General features: G+C 39.8%; 1 protein-coding gene and 1 pseudogene across 8 annotated transcripts in view; one reads left to right on the top strand and one right to left on the bottom strand.

Annotated features, from left to right (window-relative positions):
- Positions 1-20,344, bottom strand: part of TRIM9 (tripartite motif containing 9) — a 104,443-nt gene that overhangs the window by 24,466 nt on the left and 59,633 nt on the right. For 4 of the 8 annotated variants that reach the window (XM_033107766.1, XM_033107765.1, XM_033107767.1 and 1 more), the window contains exons 4-6: positions 8,348-8,458; positions 7,077-7,230; positions 277-434 (exon numbers count right to left, since the gene is read on the bottom strand). In XM_033107766.1, coding sequence (XP_032963657.1) covers positions 277-434; positions 7,077-7,230; positions 8,348-8,458 — 423 coding nt within the window. Of the gene's footprint in view, positions 1-276; positions 435-6,965; positions 7,231-8,347; positions 8,459-20,344 lie in introns of all 8 variants that reach the window. The other 4 variants (XM_033107763.1, XM_033107761.1, XM_033107764.1 and 1 more) reach the window with 1 other exon arrangement.
- Positions 11,392-11,993, top strand: LOC117024040 (chromobox protein homolog 3-like; annotated as a pseudogene).

Genomic DNA, 20,344 nt, shown 5'->3' with positions numbered 1-20,344 from the left:
GTGGCAGAGTTTGGACTTGAAAGCAGGCATTCTGACTCCAGAGCTCTCACTACTGCAGGTACTTTCTTTTAAGAAGGGCAGGGCAGTTTTTATTCAGAGACTCCTTTGTCCATCTGTGATGGTACAAGGAGAAAGCAGGCCTCAGGGGCAGAGTAGGCAGGCCCTGTAGCGATGGCCTGCCCCAGCAGAGGCAGGATAGTTGGGCCTGAGACTCCACGGTGGGTCCTCTGAGGTAGGCACCGGTTTTGGTTACCAAGGAGTAGATTCTCTGCTTACCCGGAACTGACCACCATTGCCGTCATCCAGCTCCAGAATGTATCCTTCCGCGGGCACCATGGATAGAGGTGGCTGTTTCCAGGATAGCGTCGCGCTGTTGTTGTGGGTGCAGCACTCTTCCAGCTGTAGGATGGGGATTGCTGGCACTGGAGAGGAAGCTAAACAGAAATTAGTGTAACCCTGGCTTCTGTTCACTTGCAAACATTGCAGAATCTTGAAAAGACAAAACATGTGGCTAGACTAGGTAGCTAGCCCGGGGTGCATGGGGGACCTGAACAGGATGCCTCTGGGTCTCCAAGAGTGGGACTGGCTCCTGAGCTACGCTACTGCCTTTTTTCACGCTCCAGGTGGCATTTCCTACCTTTCATCAGAGGGGAGACAACTGCTCTGTTCTTACCCCCTTGAGCATCAAAGACATCATCCCTAAGGGAAGTGTTTTACGTGGGGGATAGATTTCCAGTCCAGCCCACTAACGCCTATTTAACCATAACATGGCTCATAAATTTATCATAAAACTTATCATGTACCTTAAACCCCAAGTTTATAAACTTGGAACTATCTATTCTGAGAAATAGCTCTGAAATCACTGCATTGCTAAGGTCCTATTATGTTTTGTTTCTTTTTTCTTTTTAACCAGTGATTCTGCTCAAAGCCTGTGCATATAAGTAGCTATAACAGCTGATTTTTGAAAATTTGCTATCAAGTGATACAAACAGTGATTTCTCCGTTTTGAAATTTCCGAGGAACTTGACATTCTTTGAAAGTAGCTATACCTTGAAAATAGCACTAGCTGAAGTCCATTCTTTCTGTAGGTACAGAACAGTCAACTGTGAACCTAGAGAGCAGTATGGGAGCAGGTGGGGCCTGGCAGAGGAGGGTCAAGGTGTCCTTGTGACCTTGTGAGAATCTGTCACATTGTTACTAGTCACAACACCCCCTGTCCCTATCTGGTGCCGAGAATCTTCTGTATTACTTAAAACTGCGGATTAGTTGAGCCTTGAGACACACAGACATACGAATAGGAATGTTAGGTAATGAATAATCCCAGTTCCTAACATGTAAACTCAATATATGTATCTGGGAACAATGTTTTTTACCAACTGCTTAAAAATGTCTTTTCAAAACCAAAGCATTCATTTATTTTTGTAGTACTTTAACAATAGGAGAGAACAGTGTGGACCACACCCAGGGATATTCAGATGCACAAATGCTAATTGTGGAACACCTGGTATGCTGTACTGGACTCTGAGTGTCATGCATTGAATGAAATGTGCTGCTTGCCAGTCACCCCAACCAAGAAGATGGTTAATTTAACAGCAGTTTAGGAAACAGGTTCTATGCTGGGTAACCTGGAAAACAAAAGCAGTGACGCTCCCATGACAGATGTGAAGGTGAAGTGGGTCACTTATCTTATACTTAAGAAAAGACTGTGATACATTGCAGGAAAACTATGCCTGAGTTACTAGCTCAACCACAGTGACATTAAAATCATGACCAGTTAAGTGGAGGTGAACAGTTTAGGAAGGGACATCGTGTTTCAAGTTTCAATGGCATAGAATGCAGGTGGAATCTCATCAGAGAACAATGGCCTCAGCAGCTTCAGAGGTCCCAGAACATCTGGATTTGGAGGAAAGGAGATAAATTCATCACCTTGTTCAATACAAAGACTACAGGACTGGATGGAGGAAGGAAGAGAGAGAGAGAAGACGAAACTCCTAATGATTCTAATGACCATCTACACATAAACGGGCATCACCTCGGAGTTGTAACTAGAGGGTTAACTTGAGGTCATTATACATGTTGGGAACGTACTTTGTCACTTAAACATTTTTTCCCTTATACAAAGAATACATTTTAACATATTAACTGTGGAGTACAATATGATAACTTTAAGCAAACCATTCTTCAAACGGCTTCTAGGGACACGAAATGATTCTCCCGGGGATATTTGCTTTTAACTGGCTTTATTACCAGTTAAACAACATAAAGAGCTACCATAAAACAACAATTTCCTAGGACTCTCTTTATCTCATTAGCTCCCCTGTCAGTCTTCATTCTCTCTTTGCTCATGTTTCAGGCAAGTCTACATTTCATTAATTTTAAAATCAAAGAATAAGGTCACAATAAGAAACCGATAACATGAAAAGCAACTAGCACAGCCAACTTTATTTGTGAAACAAGGAAAATAAAGGCTTACTTCTCTTAAAAAAAGAAGAAAAAAAAAAGAAACCAATAACATGGTTTCAACTTGAATCATACAAATAATTGCAATGTCTCTAATAAGAAACTCAAATTTCCCTGTATAGACATAGGTATAATTAAAAGAGTAATTGAAATAGATGGTGTCATATGTAATTAAAACACGTGAACTTCATTTATAAGTCTTCAGTGGATACACTTTAAAAGACCGAAAGGATAGAAAAAAGCCTAATCGCTCACTCATTTTTAGATCTTAATATTAACCCAGGTTTAAACAAATTCCTATGTGTGAACCATAAAGCTTCCCCAGAATTGCTGGTGCATTTCAATGGAGTATTTCGCTGAAGGCGCCATGGTGGTTGGGAATGCAATTTTCCTGAGTCGTCTTCCCTGAAGTGTCCTTTGTGAACTCTCATTCCTTTCGATGGTGGCTGAACAATACAATTGGCATCTGAGGGAAGTTTAGACTTTAGAGGAACAAGAAGGTGTTTCAGGAAAGCTGTCACTTGTACACTATTAAAGATACGTGTAACACCGGTTTGGAGGACATGCCTTTCAGGCCCCCAAGCCATGAACAGATTACGTGCACGTCAGCGTGTGTGCTTATGCCCGTCATCACTGCCACACCTCTGGGAGCTCTTTCTCCATGGTTTATAGGAGGGTCTGTCCAGATCACACTGTCCTTGCCCATGACCTTGGTGCACCCCCAGGGCTCTTACATTCAACACGAGTTAATGAAGATAAGTGTGTCCTTAGGTGGGTAGAGGCACTTAAGGCGATTAACAGCCATTGGTCTATGTACTAAAAAGGCCTGATGGGGTGTTAGGTCACTATTTCATCCTGGTTCAGGATGAACACATTGGTGTTTCATTTCAGCACCATGACTTGGGGATCTGGGGATTCTTTGTGTACCCAGACAATTCCGGGGTGATATTTTTCTGAGGGGGTAGGTATCTGAAATCTGTTCTAAGTCAAGCAGCAGAGCCCTTGATGCACTAAGAAAAGAATCTTAACATTTCCTTCCCACGAACTGGGAAAGAGTTGACAATACCAACTTAAAATTAAGGAAAAAATGTTTTTATTACTCTCTAATAAAAACAGAAAACAAAGCTTAGTCTGCTGTTTTCTATAAAAGAGAGATCAAACACCATTCCCAATAGCGTGGAAAGAGGGTAAGATGATTTTCTAATTAAAATGCAACCAGAAAACATGTCATTACAATTTAGGGATGTTTGAACAAAGAAGAAACCAGCATTCACGACATAGATCTCAATTGCTTGGTGATGTGGAATCAGAAAGAACAGATTAGTTAAATTCGTAGCTAACGGAATAAGTTTAAGCAGTGCACTGTTGCTGAATAGTAGTAGCTAGCCTAAGTGGAAACATTTAAAAACCAACAACAGAGCTATCTTCTTTGATTCTAAGGGGAAAAAAAATACATCTAAGATGAAATTTCAAACCCAGAGATGATAAAATTTTGATTTAAGAAGTAAGCAGATATTTCAGGTTTTCAGTTTGCATCATAACTTTAAATGTATATGTTAAGTAATTTTGAAAATATTTTAACTTTCTACTGTAATCCATAACTAGAAAACAATTAGAACAGTTAGAAAATGTATTGAATTAATTACACGTATTGCTAGTTTCACAATGGTCATATTCCTTTAACACCATTCCAAGTGCTACTTAAATTTTGGCCATTTGTATAGGAATTTTGGAGAGCAGTTTCTTGAGATATTTTTTCTGAGAAGCTGTGAAAGTGCAGTTTATTAACTGACTATGAATATCCTAAAAATATAAAAACCTAACACTACACTGGTAAAGTTGTATATACGTTAACAGATATCAAAGAGGCGAGTAGGAGAAGTCTTAACTACATTCAATCAAGATGTAGTGCGTATGACCTTTTAGCCTTTTCTTTCCATCACGAGCATCTGACAGGTAACAATTATTCAGATTCTAAAGAGGACTGGGCTCTCACTGAATAAATTAAATTTAAAGAGCACAAAATAAAGCATATAAATTAATCAGAAGTAAATTAAATTAAGATGAAGTGTTAAAAAGAAAAGGACAATGGAATCAATCCAGTCTCATACCAAATGGTCTGCTCTATTACCTTCCTAAATAACTGTTCCAGATAATTTTGTGTCCCTGGTGAATTTCTGCTATGAGAGAGTTCTGCACTATGGCTTTCAGGGTGCTTAGCACGGCTGTGTGTACAGACGTGAATGAACTGCACACACAGCCATGCCCATGCTTAGTTCTGTGTGCAGCCTAAGTGACAAAGCCAAGTGACAGAGCTTTAGGAATGTGGTCTGGGATGCCCCGCGCATGAACCTGCAGTTCCCATGCCAGACTGTGTTCACTCCAACACAATTGTTACCATCCTGCCAACTGTACTCTACGGTGGGCAGATGGACACGACAGAATTACAGTGGATGGGGGAGGAGTGGGCTCTGCCAGCTGATGAAAACATTTCAAAGTCCTGAGGCTTTTACCCTCTGCCTGCCCCTCCTCCTGCCCCCTCTCCAAGTCTAAGTGGGTTGGCTCATTTTTTTCCTCTTCCGCTAGAATGCCCTTACATTACCCTTTTGTGACATATTTTCTCCTTTGAGCTACTTGTGACATAACCTTTCAACGATTTTACCTCATTGAAAGAACTGGGTACAGAGAGAGGCTGATGGAGGGGAGTTTACCTGGGGCTGTATACACTATTCACATGGGTATATTTTACAGGCTACCAGGTAGGTGTTAAAGAAAAAAATTTAAACAGCAAGAAAGAATAACTGCAACAAAGATTAAATTTCTTAAGTCTAAGAGAGCAATTCAGTTATTCCTTGAAGAAGCTGCTTAGTAAGGCACTAACTTTACAGCACAAACTGGAAGTTGTAGGTTTGGTTTCTGGAGCCACGCTCCCTGGGTTTGAATCCTGGCCTTGGCACTCACTAGCTATGTGAGCTCAGGCAAGCAACTCAGTCTTCCTGTGCCTCAGTTTCCTTAGCTGCCTTCTAGGGCTGTGAGAATAAAATGAGTTAATCCACTTAGGAGAGTGTCTGGTTTGGTAAGCAGTTAATGATGCTAAACATTTTTGTTACCACAACAAAGCGATAACTACTTCAAAAAGTAGTTAAGGCATTGTCCCAAAGCAATACCTGCTAAACAAAAAAAGAAGAAAATGGAAAATAAAAGAGGGCAAAAATCCACTGACAGGATGAGAGAAGTACATGTAGCAGGTACAGGGTGAATTTAACTGGGTGATGTGAGCCATCAGGGTCTACAGCCCTAAAATTTGCTGGGTTGTGTGGTTCTCTCTGTCGGATGAAAGGAAGCATGTGTATTTTCTTAAGAAACACAAATTTTAAAGCACTGACTTCTAAGTCATTTATTACGTGGATGCTTCAATTGGGAGAAGCAAAGAGCAAATCAATTTCTTCGGTTTTAAAAAAGATCAGGAAATGACCAAATTAGAGAGATGGCGAACAGATTAGTGGTCGCCAGGGGTTGGGGATGGTGGAAGGAAGGGGTGACTATAACGGGGTAGCACGAGGGAGAGCTTTGTGGTGGTGCAATAGTTCTGTATCTTGATTGCAGTGGTGGTTACACACCTGACAAAATGGCGTAGAACTAGACACATACACTGTGCCAATGTCAACTTCCTGGTTTTTGACATTATGATAGTTATGCAAGATGTAACCATTGATGGAAACCGGGGAAAGGGTATATGGGACCTCTCCTTACTATTGTTGCAACTTCCTGTGAAGGTATAATTATTTCAATATAAAAGGTTTAAAAAAACCTATTGGAAATATTTTTCAAATGGATATTACTTACACTTGCCATTAAATTATCACTGTGTGGTTGGCTTGTGTTTTTATTTGCCTTTGAAAAAGTTATTTTCCTTAAGTACTTGTACTTCCCCTTGCATCTACCCAAACATCTCAAAGAGATGTTTGCCGTATTTCCGAATCAAAGAGATGTTTGCCGTATTTCCGAATCACATAAACCAAAAAATTAAAAAAAGTTAAAAAGTTTATTTCAAACTTTCATTTTCTTTCTGTATCCAGGTTGGCATTTTCCTGACCAGTATTGGCAAGCCGACTGATCCTCTCCAATTCCCACTAATCCATGCTCAACCACTTGCTCACTATCTCTATCCATGAGGAAGCAGTTATTTCAATTCTGAACTCCTTTGATTTATATCAATATTTCTGGGTTACTCTCCGTAACAAGATTATATTTATGTACAGTGATGCTCTCTTTCTCTCTCTCTCTTCCTCTCTTTTTTTATGTCAGCTACTCTCTGATGCTGAGCAAATGAAATCTCTCATACTCTCAAGGTGGCAAGCATTGAGTTTATCTGAATTAATGTGACTTTCTGAGAGGGAGCTTCCACAGCCACAAGGGTACGCTTCCATTGCACAATAAGAGAGGAGCCACTCCAGGTTTTTGTAACATTAACCAGAGGAGTGTGCGTGTGTTTACTTTCTCACCTCTCAGGTGATTTATAAACCTGGCAGCTGCGCTCTGTTTGCCTTTATCCTGCTTCAAGCACCAGTCTCCACTCGGGACGTTGCTATGGCCGGGGGGACGCAGGCACGCACCTTTCATCTGCACGAAGTCGAGCTGGTGAATGGATTGCAGCAGAGGGCTGTTGTCCAGGCTCAGGTCGAAGTCTGTGGTCATCCTGGGCGTGAGTGTGCCTTTCCCCCACTGATCCTCAGTCAGATGCACTCTCCTTATGAGGGCGTCAGAAATCTAATCACAGCAGAGAGCACAGCCTAAGAAACACACCCCACACCGGACACAGAACACTGCTTCTCCACACTCCTGGAGTGCTAGCACCAAACCACCGTGGGACCCACACTACTGGTCTCCATGCAGGCAGCGAGGAGCCTGTTAGGATGAGGGTGACCCGTGATTTATCACTCAGATCTGGGCACTTCTGTGAGTCAGAGAGGGCTCGTTAAGTAGTTATTAGCTGTTAATTGCTCTAATAAACAAACCTGGAAATATGATCGTGCTATTTATGACAGATCAGCTAAAAGCCAACATTAAATAATGATGTGCTGGTGGTTAAATAATTCAAGAACCAATAACCCTGATTCTAATATGAGGTATGGGTATCCTGTCAGGACTTGGAAATGAGTTTTACAAAACAGTTTAGAGAGGTTGCATATGGCAGTCTGTAAAATGGAATTTCTTACACGTTAAACCATTATCGTCATGTATCACACTCTTTGGTAGAGAACGATTTCATTTCTTATATTTGGTCTCCATCATTCTTGGCCAATTTGGCAGAAAATGAGTTGCAAGGGATCTTCACATTCCTTAATAAAAGGTCCCTTAATTATTGGGATAGAAACTTAAGTGAAATTCAGCTGACATCATAGCATCTCACTAAAACGATGCTGAAGAAATCATGAGACATCCAAGGGATGGACAAAACTTCACTTTCTTTGGGAAATCACTGACTTATGGCCGTAGCAGGTATCAAAAAGCTAGAACCTTGCATACTTAGACATTCTAGCAGACAAAACTGTTCAGGAGATATTAGTGGGAAAGGACCCAATTCTTAGGCAAGGCAATAAATAACTCTACTTTGGAGGAACTATAGGGAATTGTGTTTTCATGATGAAACACAAGAACAAAAGCAAACAAAAAAGCCCATGCACTTCCCAATCTTGTCGCATGTGGTGGCAGAGACTTCCAGGAAGTCAGTAGAGGTTAGCAGGCGCCCACATACACACTGCAGAGTGAAGGTAGGTTCTGTTATGGAGGGACCCATGCCCAGCCAGGGCCGTTCGGAGTCTGGTCTTGATAGCCTCAGACTCGGGACATTGAGAATCTGAAGCAGAAATCAATTGATACTTACCTGCAAAAAGCCACTAGGATCATTTTCCTTAATCACCTCCAGGCAGTACTCCATTAGCCCTGTGGTCTGTCGCAGTTTCACTGTGCAATGAGAGATTTGATCTCGAACCACCTAGGAATGATGAGAAAAGAACGGTCCAAAATGGCAGAGCGCAGAAAAGAAGCAAACTGGGATTTTGGAAAGCTCCTTCAAACCAGAATCCAAGAGCATCATGGAATGGAATTAGATTTATGAGACTGTTTTGTGGCAGTCTGCTGTGGACAATGGCCCTAGAGGACAGATTGGGTAATGACTCTTACAGGAACTTGTAACAACAAGGACCCACCAGCAAGGAGTGCAGATTGGAACCCTGGGAAGAGGGTTACCTTGGCACCTCAAGGGACATCTTACACAGGTTCCCCCTTACTCCCCTCCTCTGGGAAGCTGACAACCCTAAGCTGCTCTAAGTGGTAGGTTGTGAAGAGTCTGTAAAGGAGCTGAGTAACCTGAAGTGCAGCGGCAGCTACTGCTCTGTGACACAGTAGTCCACTTTCTCCCACCCACTGCCTCTCCCTTCTAAACAGCAGACATCACCATCTGAACCCAGTTCCTTTCTCATTCTAATTCTCTTTCTTTGGGTGGGTGGTGGGGTGGGGCTAGAGGTGGGACTTGCTGTTAGACAATGAGCTAATGACAAGTAAACCAGAGAAAGATGGATGCAGAATTAAGTTTTAAGAATAACCCACTTAGAATCAACTCATTTTGGAAAGCAGTTTTAAAGGCTGCTCTGTTTGCCAAGCTTGAGTCAGCTTTAACCTAGAAAGGCAGTTTCTTCCTCTGGGAAGTTATCTTTGCCCAGTGTCAAATGAATGATAGTCCTTGAAAAGTTTCTTTCTCTGGAGATATTCATCTTCTGTGTCCTCTGTTCAGTCACCCGAATCCTGAAGTGGTTTCTGAAGTATAGAGTTGAATGAGAGTTTTCTAGGAATTTCAATCCCTCACATCCTAGCTATTTGCTTCTTTGCAAAAGCCTCAAAAACGTCCAGCATTCCTGATTTTATAGATAATAAGTAAAAGTTTTAATAATAATTATTTAACAATTTTTCCTTGCTTCTTCTTTTCATTATAAATTTATTCTCCTTTAAAGATCATTACACATACTTTCCAAAAACAATTGGAACGTAGATGGGGAAAAAAACAAATCATCTCACCTCTCTAATGCAAATTTTAAAGCATTTGATATTTCCTTTTATTTTTTCCCTCTTGACCTAGATTTATAGCTGCAATCATAGTATGTGATAATTTTATTTCTTTCCCATTTAACACTGTATCATAGGCATTTTCCATGTTGCCACCACCAATAAATGTTATTGGCCACATAAATATCCAATTGAGTGGGTTATCATAATTTATTTAACCATCTCTGTTCCCATATTTTTGGACATTTAAGTTCTTCCTAATTTCTTCACTATCCATCCATTCATTATTACTGGTCTTGGTTTCTAATTTTTTTTTAATGTGGAGGACTAATTTTTTTATTGTGATAAAATGCACACAACATAAAATTTACCATTTTAATTGTTTTTATTTGGACAATTCTGTGGCATTACAAACATTCATATTCTTGTGCAACCATCACCATCATCCATCTCCGGAACTTTTTCATCTTCCCAAGCTGAAACTTTTATCCATTAAACAACATCTCTCCCTTCCCCCACCCCTAGGCAAACACCATTCTCCTTTCTGTCTCTATGGATTTGACTGCTCTAGGACGTTCATGTAACCGGAATCATACAATATTTGTCATTTTGTGGCTGGCTTATTTCACTTAGCATATGTCTTCAAGGTTTATTCACGTTGTAGCTTGTGTCAAAATTTCCTTCTTTTTAAAACTGAGTAATATTCCATTGAATCTATAGATCACATTTTGTTTATCCATTCATCCATTGATAGACACTTGGGTGGCTTCCACCTTTTGGATATTGTGAATAAAGCTGTTATGAATATGGGCATACAAATATCTGTGCTAGCCCGCTTCACTTCTTTTGGGTATATACCCTGAAGTAGAATTGCTGGGTCATATGGTAATTCTATTGTAATTGTTTGAGAAATCATCATACTGTTTCCACAGGAGCTAGACCATTTTACATTTCTACTGGCAGTGCACAAGGGTTTCAGTTTTTTCACATCCTCACCAACACTTGTTATTATTGTTATTTTTAAACAACAGCCATCCTAATGAGTGTGAAGTAGTATCTCATTGTGGTTTTAATTTGCATTTCCCTAATGACAAGTTGAGCATCTTTTCATGTGCTATTCACCATTTGTGTATTTTCTCTGGAGAAATGTCTTTCAAGCCCTTTGCCCATTTTTAATTGAGTTGTTTGTTTTTGTTATCTTTTTTTGATGTACAAAACTTATACATTTTCATGAAGTCCAATTTGTCTACTTTTCCTTTTGTTGCTTGTGCCTTTGGGGTCCTATCCAGGAACTTATTGCCAAATCCAGTGTTGTAAAGTGTTTGCCCTATATTTTTATCTAACAGTTTTATAGTTTCGGTTCTTACACTGAACTCTTTGATCCACATTGAGTTAATTTTTATACATATAGTGTTAGGTCTAACTTCATTCTTTTACATGTGGATAGCCAGTTTTCCTAGTATTATTTGTTGAAAAACTGCTCTTTCCTCATTGAATGGTCTTGGAACCCTTGTCAAAAATAATTTGACCATATATGTGAGAGTTTATTTCTGGGATCTCTATTCAATTCCAGTGGTCTATGTATCTGTCTGTATGCCAGTACTATGCTGTTTTTATTATTGTAGCTTTGCAGTAAGTTTTGTAATCAGGAAGTATAAGAACTTCAATTTTATCCTTCATTCTCAAGATTGTTTTGGCTATTTGGAGTCTTCTAATTTTTTGACAGATAATTTGTTATTGTTTTTAAACTTTTAATATAATTAAAAATAAAAAAATGAATGCAGGATTTAAAATCTCTATTGGAGATGCAAGACCTGGAACAGCTTGAAGGTGGTGAATAACAGCTCTTCAAGTTTGCAATAAAAAATGGCCTCCAATAAAACTACATTGTGAAAAATGGGAAAGGAACATAATGGAAAAAGTAAAAAAGTTGAAGAGGCAGAGCCTGAAGAATTTGTGGTGGAAAAAGCACTGGACCAACGCATAGTGAATGGGAAGGTGGAGTATTTTCTGAAGTGGAAGGGATTCACAGATGCTAACAATACTTGGGAACCTGAAGAAAATTTAGATTGTCCAGAGTTAATTAAAGCACTTCTTAATTCTCAAAAAGCTGTTAAAGAAATAGATGGTACAAAAACAAAATCTGTATCTGACAGTGAGTCTGATGATAGCAAAGCAAAGAAAAGAGATGCTGCTGATAAACCAAGAGGCTTTGCCAGAGGTCTTGATCCTGAATGAAAAATTGGTGCCACAGACAACTATAGAGAATTAATATTTCTTATGAAATGGAAAGATTCAAGTGAGGCAGATTGGTGCTGGCAAAAGAGGCAATGGTGAATTGTCCTCAAATTGTAATTGTTTTTTTTTAAGAGAGACTAACTTGGCACTCTTGTTCAGAAGATAAAGCCCAATCATTGTTTGCATACATATATAATCTGGGTCTTGGTGTTTTTGACTTATTAGTGTGAAGAAATAACTACGTTCTAATGAAAATCAAGTTTGATATGTTTGGTTTGAAGTAGTATTGGGGGAGTTGTTTTTTTGCATCTGTAACACTGGTTACTTTGAACAAAAGCTTTCTGTAGTTGCTTCCTTTATCAGAAAAGAACATTTAATATCACAGTATATTTTTTTCCTCTAAATTAGAGAACAACTTTTCTAAATGTTGGGGGAAATTTCCATTTTCATTACTCAGTCAGAATTTGTGTTTAACTCATATATGCCTAAGGATCACTCTGGGTCTTTTGTTTATTTAGGGGGTTTTGGTGTGTATACATAGAATACATGTGAAAATGGTTTTCTTTTTTTCTTTCTTTTTTAAACATTTACTAAAACAAAAATAGAATTTCACGACCATGGATAAGCCCATTTTTCTGGGATGCCATCATTTTCAGCAACTTAACAAATAAATCACTTCAAGTTAAATTGAAATTTTCCTGAAGCTTTAACCTTTGAAATTGCATAGATAATTTGAAGCAAAAGTAATAAATTGGACAATTTAAATATAATGTAAAAAATATAATGTCCAGTTAAAATTGGACAATTTAAAAGCAGCCATATCAGACTCCATATCCATAGCTACAATCATATAAATGCAAGTTTATTTGCAAAACCCCTTAAAGGAAAATTCTGTCACTACCAACAACCCAAATGAGAAAACTAGGCAAATCCTGGTGTGTTTTAATTAGGCAAGCAAGACTTATTTAAAAGCCCTCTAGTGAACCATTCCTTTACAAGAAGTTGAAATCCTTGTGGCTATTGACTAAAAAAGGTCAGGATTCACGGAATGTATGACTTCATTCATGGAACAAAGGTTATAGATGGTTAGACACTTGGCAGTTTAGGACCTGCTGGAATAAATGGGTGAACAAACTTTTGCAATGTAAACACTTCTTGACCTGCATGTTTTGTCCTCCCCCCACAGACAATTCACTTCTTACATGTAGGCTTAATCTCAGTATTTGGGTTACGGGTAAGGATAAGCCAGGAAAAACAATAACTTGGTAGTAATCAGAATGTTATGCAGCTAACTATTGTTTATTATAAATACTGGTAACAGCGGTCAAGAAATAGTTTTGTATTCCTTTTAAAAAAATAAAACCTCTTTGTTGGAATGGATTAAAGAAACCAACTTTGATATAAAGATTATTTGTTTCATTGTTTTGGTGGGGAGAGTGGAGGAAATCAAATTTAAGATTCACTGGTTGGTTTATTTTCTGCTGGCATCTAGTATGTTTCAAATCACAACCATTTGTTGGCCTGGGCTCAAGGAAGGCAAATTATTTTATTTTTTTAATCAGAAAAGAAACAAGAAGGTTAAGGTTCTGCTTCTTGGGAGGAAAAAAACAAAAAAAATCACCCTAAGTAAAACATTTAAATATGCAAGACAAGTGACCTATAGCTAATACGGTACTGCTCTGTGCTATATGACGTTTAACTAAATTGTTCCCAGAAACCACTTCTATATCTTGGTAGCCAGTGCATCAACACTGCTAGGTAGCAGAAACCTCAGCAATCACTGAATCTACCCAAATGGCATCTACCCTAGGACTACGCCTACCTGACTGATACTGCAAGTCCGAATAACAAGTAGAAACTGGCGCTGAGCACAGTAACCCAAAGTGAGTCTGCTTTTGAGGCAAAATAGACTAAATTGTTGGGTTTATTTTCCAGACCATTCAACTCAATGATAATTTTATGACTTAAATGTGCTGAAATAAATACAATACTCAGGCCTCATAAAATTCTATGTCTGTTTCTATGAATTTCCTTCTCAAGCAAGGATTATTTGGTGCCAAAGGAGCTGTCCAAGTGTTGGGGCTCTCTGCCTACCCTTTTTTTCTTTTTTTCTCTGGCTACTCCTAAGAAGCTTAATTGTTGCACTGCCAAAGAGTCAGTGAGTTGCAGGGGAGGGGTGCAAGGGGATGGGGAGGTTGCTGAATTGGTTCCTGAATTCCATGGCTCAAGCTTCTTGGAAGGACTCAATACTCCTGAGTTCCTGGCTCTCAGTTCCCACTGTTGCAACCATGGATTTCGGTCTGTCTTTTACATTTTAACCAACCACTTCACAATAATCACCATAGCCCGTGATAAAAATCACTGCTAAAAATTAAACTACAGGGTTCCCGGAAGCAGCATTCTTGGGTGTGCTATAATTGACTTCTAGTTTCTGAATTAATTTAGCAATATTTCCCATCTTCTGGAAATCAGCCAGATAATTAGAACTTTTAAGACTATAAAGATTTTTTCTCTAATTTAGTGTCCTTATTAGCTCTCTTACTTGCTGCCTTCTTCACTCTGTTATTTCTACCCCTTATTATTTATTTCTACATTGTATTTTTTTATGGAAAATAATTCCTAGGCAGCCAGGCCATGTCACTTTTCCTTTGAGTTCCACATTTCTGTGCTGTGGCTCTGCTGTTCCCGAGAAACCCTTGGCACCATGCTTGCAGCAGCTGGCTGGATTAAAGAGTTCCTTTTCTTAGGAAACGTGCAAGTTGCAGCAATTGACATTAAGAGGGACTGGGATACAATCTTCCTGCTTCCATCTTCATTAAAGACTAAACCAGGTCTCCAGGGACCGTGAATTAATTGGTGGGACACAGTTTCAGAGAAGACTTTCCCCATTTTATCAGCATTCACCGTCTGTTCTGAATGGCGAGTGCCTATTAATCATTTGAACAGCTTTATTTTGTTAAGTGGAAAATTTATAAAGGTCATCTCTTGGGTCAGGATATGACACTAATACCTATTTGGAAAGGGGAATCTGAGAAATCGAGTGTTGTGTTCCTTTGAACGCTCAGACTTTTTCAGCAGCATAGAGCTACCCATGATAACTTATACAATACAAATACAAAATTTGTTCTGCCTCGCCACAACTATATTTTCCCATTCCATCTCTAACAGGCTAATCTCCTCCTTCCACTCATCTCATGTGATACATCCACCAGCAAGAACTCAGGTTAATTAAGGGGAATTTTATTATTTTATTCGATTTTGACCTTGACACCCTTCCTCCATTCGCTTCTGTATCTTACATGTGGCTCTTTTAAAGTTTTCTTTATTTCTTCTTTCTGATAAATGCTTTTTCTCATATCATTCTTTCTCATCATGGCATCTGAAGGGATACCATTTTTAGCCTAAGTAACTAATATTCTTTCTCTCCTATTTCAAGAAATTCTTTTAAAATATAATCTATACCTTCCTATCGCAGTTTAAAACAATTTCCCCTAAAAATATGTATTAGGCATTTTTTTTTTCTATTTTTCTAAAGGTACAAGTACTTTAAAGATGCAAGCTTGAAGAATTTATTCTTCATAGGTCCTTTTGGTCAGTAGGGGGAGTTTCTATGTGTTCCATCACATCGTGAGGCAAGATGACCAACTAATGCTTGGAACTGACTCATCTATCTGTGAGTTATAGGTGAAGTGCATTGGCCATTAGATTCATCTACTAAAATAAAGAAGTCTCCTGTGTTTTTCCTAGAGTAGAATGTTATCTCCTATATTATCATTATATTCAATGAAACTTTAGAGACATTTAAATTAAGAAAGAACATATTTATTTTCTCACATGCCACCATCCTCCCACATGGTTTTAGGCAAATATTTTCCCCATTCTCTTGATATCACCCTCTGTACTGGTGTTATTCATTCATCCACACTGGCAAGTAACCATTTCAAAGACAAGCCTGAGGCTTTTAGTTTTGAATCAAGTAAAGGATCATTTAGGCCTAGTAAATAAATAAAACATGTACCTGTTTTGAGGAAGACTTGAGATTTTAACAGTAAAGCTGTGAACTTTCTATTCTAGAGTGTGAATGCCACCGACAGCCTCATCAATAAACACTGAGTGGCATATGCAAAGCATGCACTTAGTGCATGGAATACCATACCTTGGTATAGAAAAGTTACTGAAGGAAAGAACACAAGCCATTTGGAGAGGTAAGCATGTTAGTGTAGTCCCGCCCACACAAGAGAACATGTACCATCAATGGTGAGTGCAGTAAAAGTGATGCGTGCAGGACAGCATTCTGTAGCATGTGAGGCGTAGTGAAGAACAATAGATCATTCCATCATCTTCAAAGTGTGTATAAAGCCTTCTGGAGGTAAGGAGTGTCATTCATGCTTGGGTTTAGGCAGAGGGTGTTAAAGAAGTTTTGTGACCGCCCTTCATTAGCATTGCCAAGGTGGGTAGGGAGTTTCAAAGGTGTGTCCCCTAACCATGGTGAACTCCAGCTGCCTGGGATGACATCCTGGTGATTCCATGGGCACCCTGGACATTCTAGTCCAGACAGACTTTCTGTGACTTGCTCCGACACGCTGGGAAGCAGGGAATCACAGAATTTGCCAAATGAGACTGAAAGGAATTCCTCATTAATGATGGGCTTGTAATCAATAATTATTGTGGGTAAATTATTAGATTTGGACCCCTAAAGAGTTCTGCTGAGGGCAGTTGAAGGGTTTGAGTTACCACAGTGTGCCGAATTTTCCCAAATGTCTTCATTTTAATGAACCAACTGACCTCCTTCCAGTAGTTTTATTGGGATTGAGCTGATTACTGGTTTAAATGTGTTGTCTTTTCTTTTTAGTAATGGTTGTAGTCGGTCAAATACTATCTAATTATTTTAAAATTCTTTGTGAGCTTGGGCAGGTATTCCTTTTTCCCTTCCTTCCTTTTTCCCTCTCTCCCTCCCTTGCTCTCTCCCCCACCTCTTTCCTCTCTCTCCTCTCTCTCCCTCTCTCTTACTTACCTATTATGAAACAATGGCAAATTAGCTGAAGTAAGCACTTTGACAAGCAATAATATCCCTAGTGTAAATTTGTACTCAATGATATGGCCATATAATTATTTTTTTTTGCAAACATAATGGGAATATAACAGGCAATACATGGTAAATAATAACAAAGACGGCAATGACAATAATAATAATGATTCTAACAAAATCCAGCAGTACAGTAGGATTCAAAATCAAGCATTCTACCGGTAACTATAATTGGGACGTGGAAACCTTCTGTAAAAAGGAAAAGCTCTATGAAACAATAATCTTTATCATTATCCCTCAGCATTCTCACTGAGTAATTTTGTTGGTATGTTAACTTACCAACCACACGTGGAAATTAAAGATTAGATTTTTTTTCCAGAATGTTTTTGAATAACTATAATTTTCTTTTTCCAGAGGACATTGGAGTTGAAAGGTAACAAAGAAGACACCTATTGCAACACATGAATTCATTCTAAAATATTGGAGAGAGAACACTTTTAAGATGGCTGTAGAATAACTTCAAATTCTGAATATTACATAAATAAAAATAATTCTCAGATATTTCTTTCAGTTTACTAAAAGAAAAATGACATTTGTAAAGTTCCCCCCAAAAGCACAGATCTCATAATGGTGCATTTTAAGTGTTGTCACAAATTTCCTGTGAGGGTCACAGACAGAGAGGACAATTTAGGTCCTTACTCAGCCAAGGAAGACCTGGGAAGGACGTTAACAAAACATACAGAGGGAGAGAAACCTGGGGATCCAGTTTACTCTGTTGGCCACCAGATATTGCCCAGTCGTTCCAAATATGACTTAGTAATATTTCTTGAACACAAAAGCAATTTTTCTCTCCAGTAGCTTTTTGACATTTGCTTTAGTTCATCACATCTTGAAAATATAATAGATATTTTGGTCCCAGTGTTTTTTTAAACCACAGACTAGCATTAACTGTAATTTACATTTCAAACAGTGTTTCTAAAGTATGGTCACATCTGCATATGTCTCAAAGCCTTTTTTTCAGCTTTTAAAAATAGATCGCCAAATTCTGTGAACTATTTTATAGGGTGATCAAATACAAACTCAGTCCACTAAACAATTTCCTAAGTTTAGAGACCATGACACCCATTTATAGGCTAATTCTATGCTATGAACTCTGGTATTATGGGGAGAAAAACCCTGGAGTCCTTCCTCAGTGTACTGAATGAAATGAGATTTCCAGTCATGCTCTCTCAGTGATAACACCAATAAGAATAGCTAATATTTATTGCGTACTGTGCTCAGTGCTTTACAAGGCCCTATGAGGTGACGACTACTTCAGCCTTGTTTGACACACAGGTGAAAGAAATTGAGATGTACACTTGCCCGCAGTTAGAGACCTAGTAAATGATAAAGTGTGTTCTCACACCCTGTTCTCTATGACACAGTCTGGGCTCTTCACCGCTCAGATCCATCTTGCCTCAGAAGCAGAACTATTCAATCTGCTCAGGCAATCAGTGCTTTCAGAGAGGGGCCTGAGTAGATGATAAAGACTGTCTTTATATGCACTCACTTTCCAGCATCCGTAGCCTTTTGGCTTGCTTAAAAAGAGAAAGTTGCCAGAAAAATACACACACAACTCTCCTGTGTCAGCAAAAAGCAGGCCCCCCGAGAACTCAGCCAAAGGGAAGCGGAAGACCGTAAGATTATCCCTGCCGGAGTGTGAGTGATGGGTTAGCCAACAAAGACAGAAAAGAGAACTGCGCTTGGCAAGTGATGTCTATAAAAGACCAGTCTTTTCTCACAAATCCGAGTAGCAACAGAAGTGACAAGAAAGGGAAAAGGCAGAGGAAAAGCAGAGGGAAGGAGACATGGAGGCTGGCATCAGCAGTCACAGCATCGGCACTGCTGGCTGTTTTTAGAAGTAGTGACAGATACAATCAGCTGAAACAGCAGAGGAACAAATCGCTTGAGACAGAAGACAGAACAGCTTTGCTGCCATGGGGGATGACCAGCCACCTGTCTCTGTAGCCCTTTGGGATCTGGGGCAGGGAACTCCGCCCTGGGCAGGGTAGAATGAGGGCAGGCAGCTGCCTCAGCTCAGCGTCCGCCAAGCGCTTCAGTGCACTTTGTGGGGCAGGCCACTGTCACGGCACATGGAGTCCCAGCGACCGACGTGTTACAGCCATTCCTGTGTCGTCTCCATCTGCGTGCACAGCACAGCCCATAAATGATTTTCATACAGTCCCATCCCGCGTAGGCAGCACTGAGAAGGGGGGCTGGGAGCTTTCACGCCCCTCTGCCACTTTTCGATATAAATAAATGATAAATAAGTGATGCTTTGTCAATCTTTGATTCCCTCTTCCATCCGGATTCCTGCCCTTATGTCTCTCCCACATAGGAGGAATCGCCACTGCAGTCACCATTTCTATGACTTACCACAAACTATTCACCTTCTTCTGTTTAAAGATGCCAGGAAAGTGTCTGCAATATTTTAAAAGCGAGATTTCCATTGAGAAAAAGTTAAAATTTTATGGCTACATACTAAAATGGTTGGCCCCCTATTTAGAGGGAGAACCCCAAGGGTCCAGCTCATTTCCTAAAGACAATTGTGTTTTTATTTTAGATAGCTGTGTGTGATTCAAATGGCATTTTGAGTTCTGCGATAACAATAAACATTCTGGGTTTCTGAAGCATGCTAAAATGAAGAGCTATAGTGAGTTTTTTTTAACAGAGTAGGTGGCAGGAACAGAACACATCCATGGGTCCTCATGACTCACTGGATGGAGCAAGACCAGGGTGCACTGGACTAATCACCACCATCTTCTTCACTCACAGCTTTACCGAATCCTGGAGGCAAGAATGTAAGCCGCCATTAACACAAACCTCCTAAACTTTGGGCTACTCCAATGCCAGCTCTTCCGTGGTGCATTCTGACCCTTTGAGCTGGAAGTAATTTTTCCCTCCTCCCAACTTGTATGGATGGCATTGGCCACCTCTGTCCTGGAAGCTCGCTCTGCCTGTGTTGGAGTCCTTTGTGGATGTGACTTATTTCACCCACTGCAATGTAAAGCTCCGTAAAGGCAGGACTCATCCTGAGTCACCTTTGTGTCACTCTCTCCCCCCACCGCCCTGCCCTGCACTCAGCTCCTAGCAGGTGTGCTGTAGGTGCTGGCTGACTGACGAATGGATGTGGGTGGGGACAAGCCTTCTCTGCCTTGTACCTCTACCAGCCAGAGGCAGTAGAGTGCCGTGGCCCAGATTCTGGGCTCTGAAGCCAGGTTACTAGGACAGGAATTCTGGATCCTTGAACGAGTTCTTAATATCATGGTGCCATGGTTTCCTCGCCTCTAGAATGGGAATAATAGTAATAATGACCTTGAAGAGGTGATGTGAGGAACGGAATAGTTGATCCCTGTAGCACCATTTGTATCGTGCCACCTCAAAGAAAGTGTCCTCACATGTTAGCTATTGCTATTATGAAAGCCAGAGCTTGGTCACTAGGGATTCTCATTCTATGTTGCTCGCTGGGCAACTACAGAATCACATCTGAGAGCATTTCTAGATTTTAATTCAGAT

The sequence above is a fragment of the Rhinolophus ferrumequinum genome, chromosome 6 (genome assembly GCF_004115265.2).
Source record: "Rhinolophus ferrumequinum isolate MPI-CBG mRhiFer1 chromosome 6, mRhiFer1_v1.p, whole genome shotgun sequence".
Taxonomy (NCBI): Eukaryota; Metazoa; Chordata; class Mammalia; order Chiroptera; family Rhinolophidae; genus Rhinolophus; species Rhinolophus ferrumequinum.
This window is presented reverse-complemented; position numbering and strand designations above follow the sequence as displayed.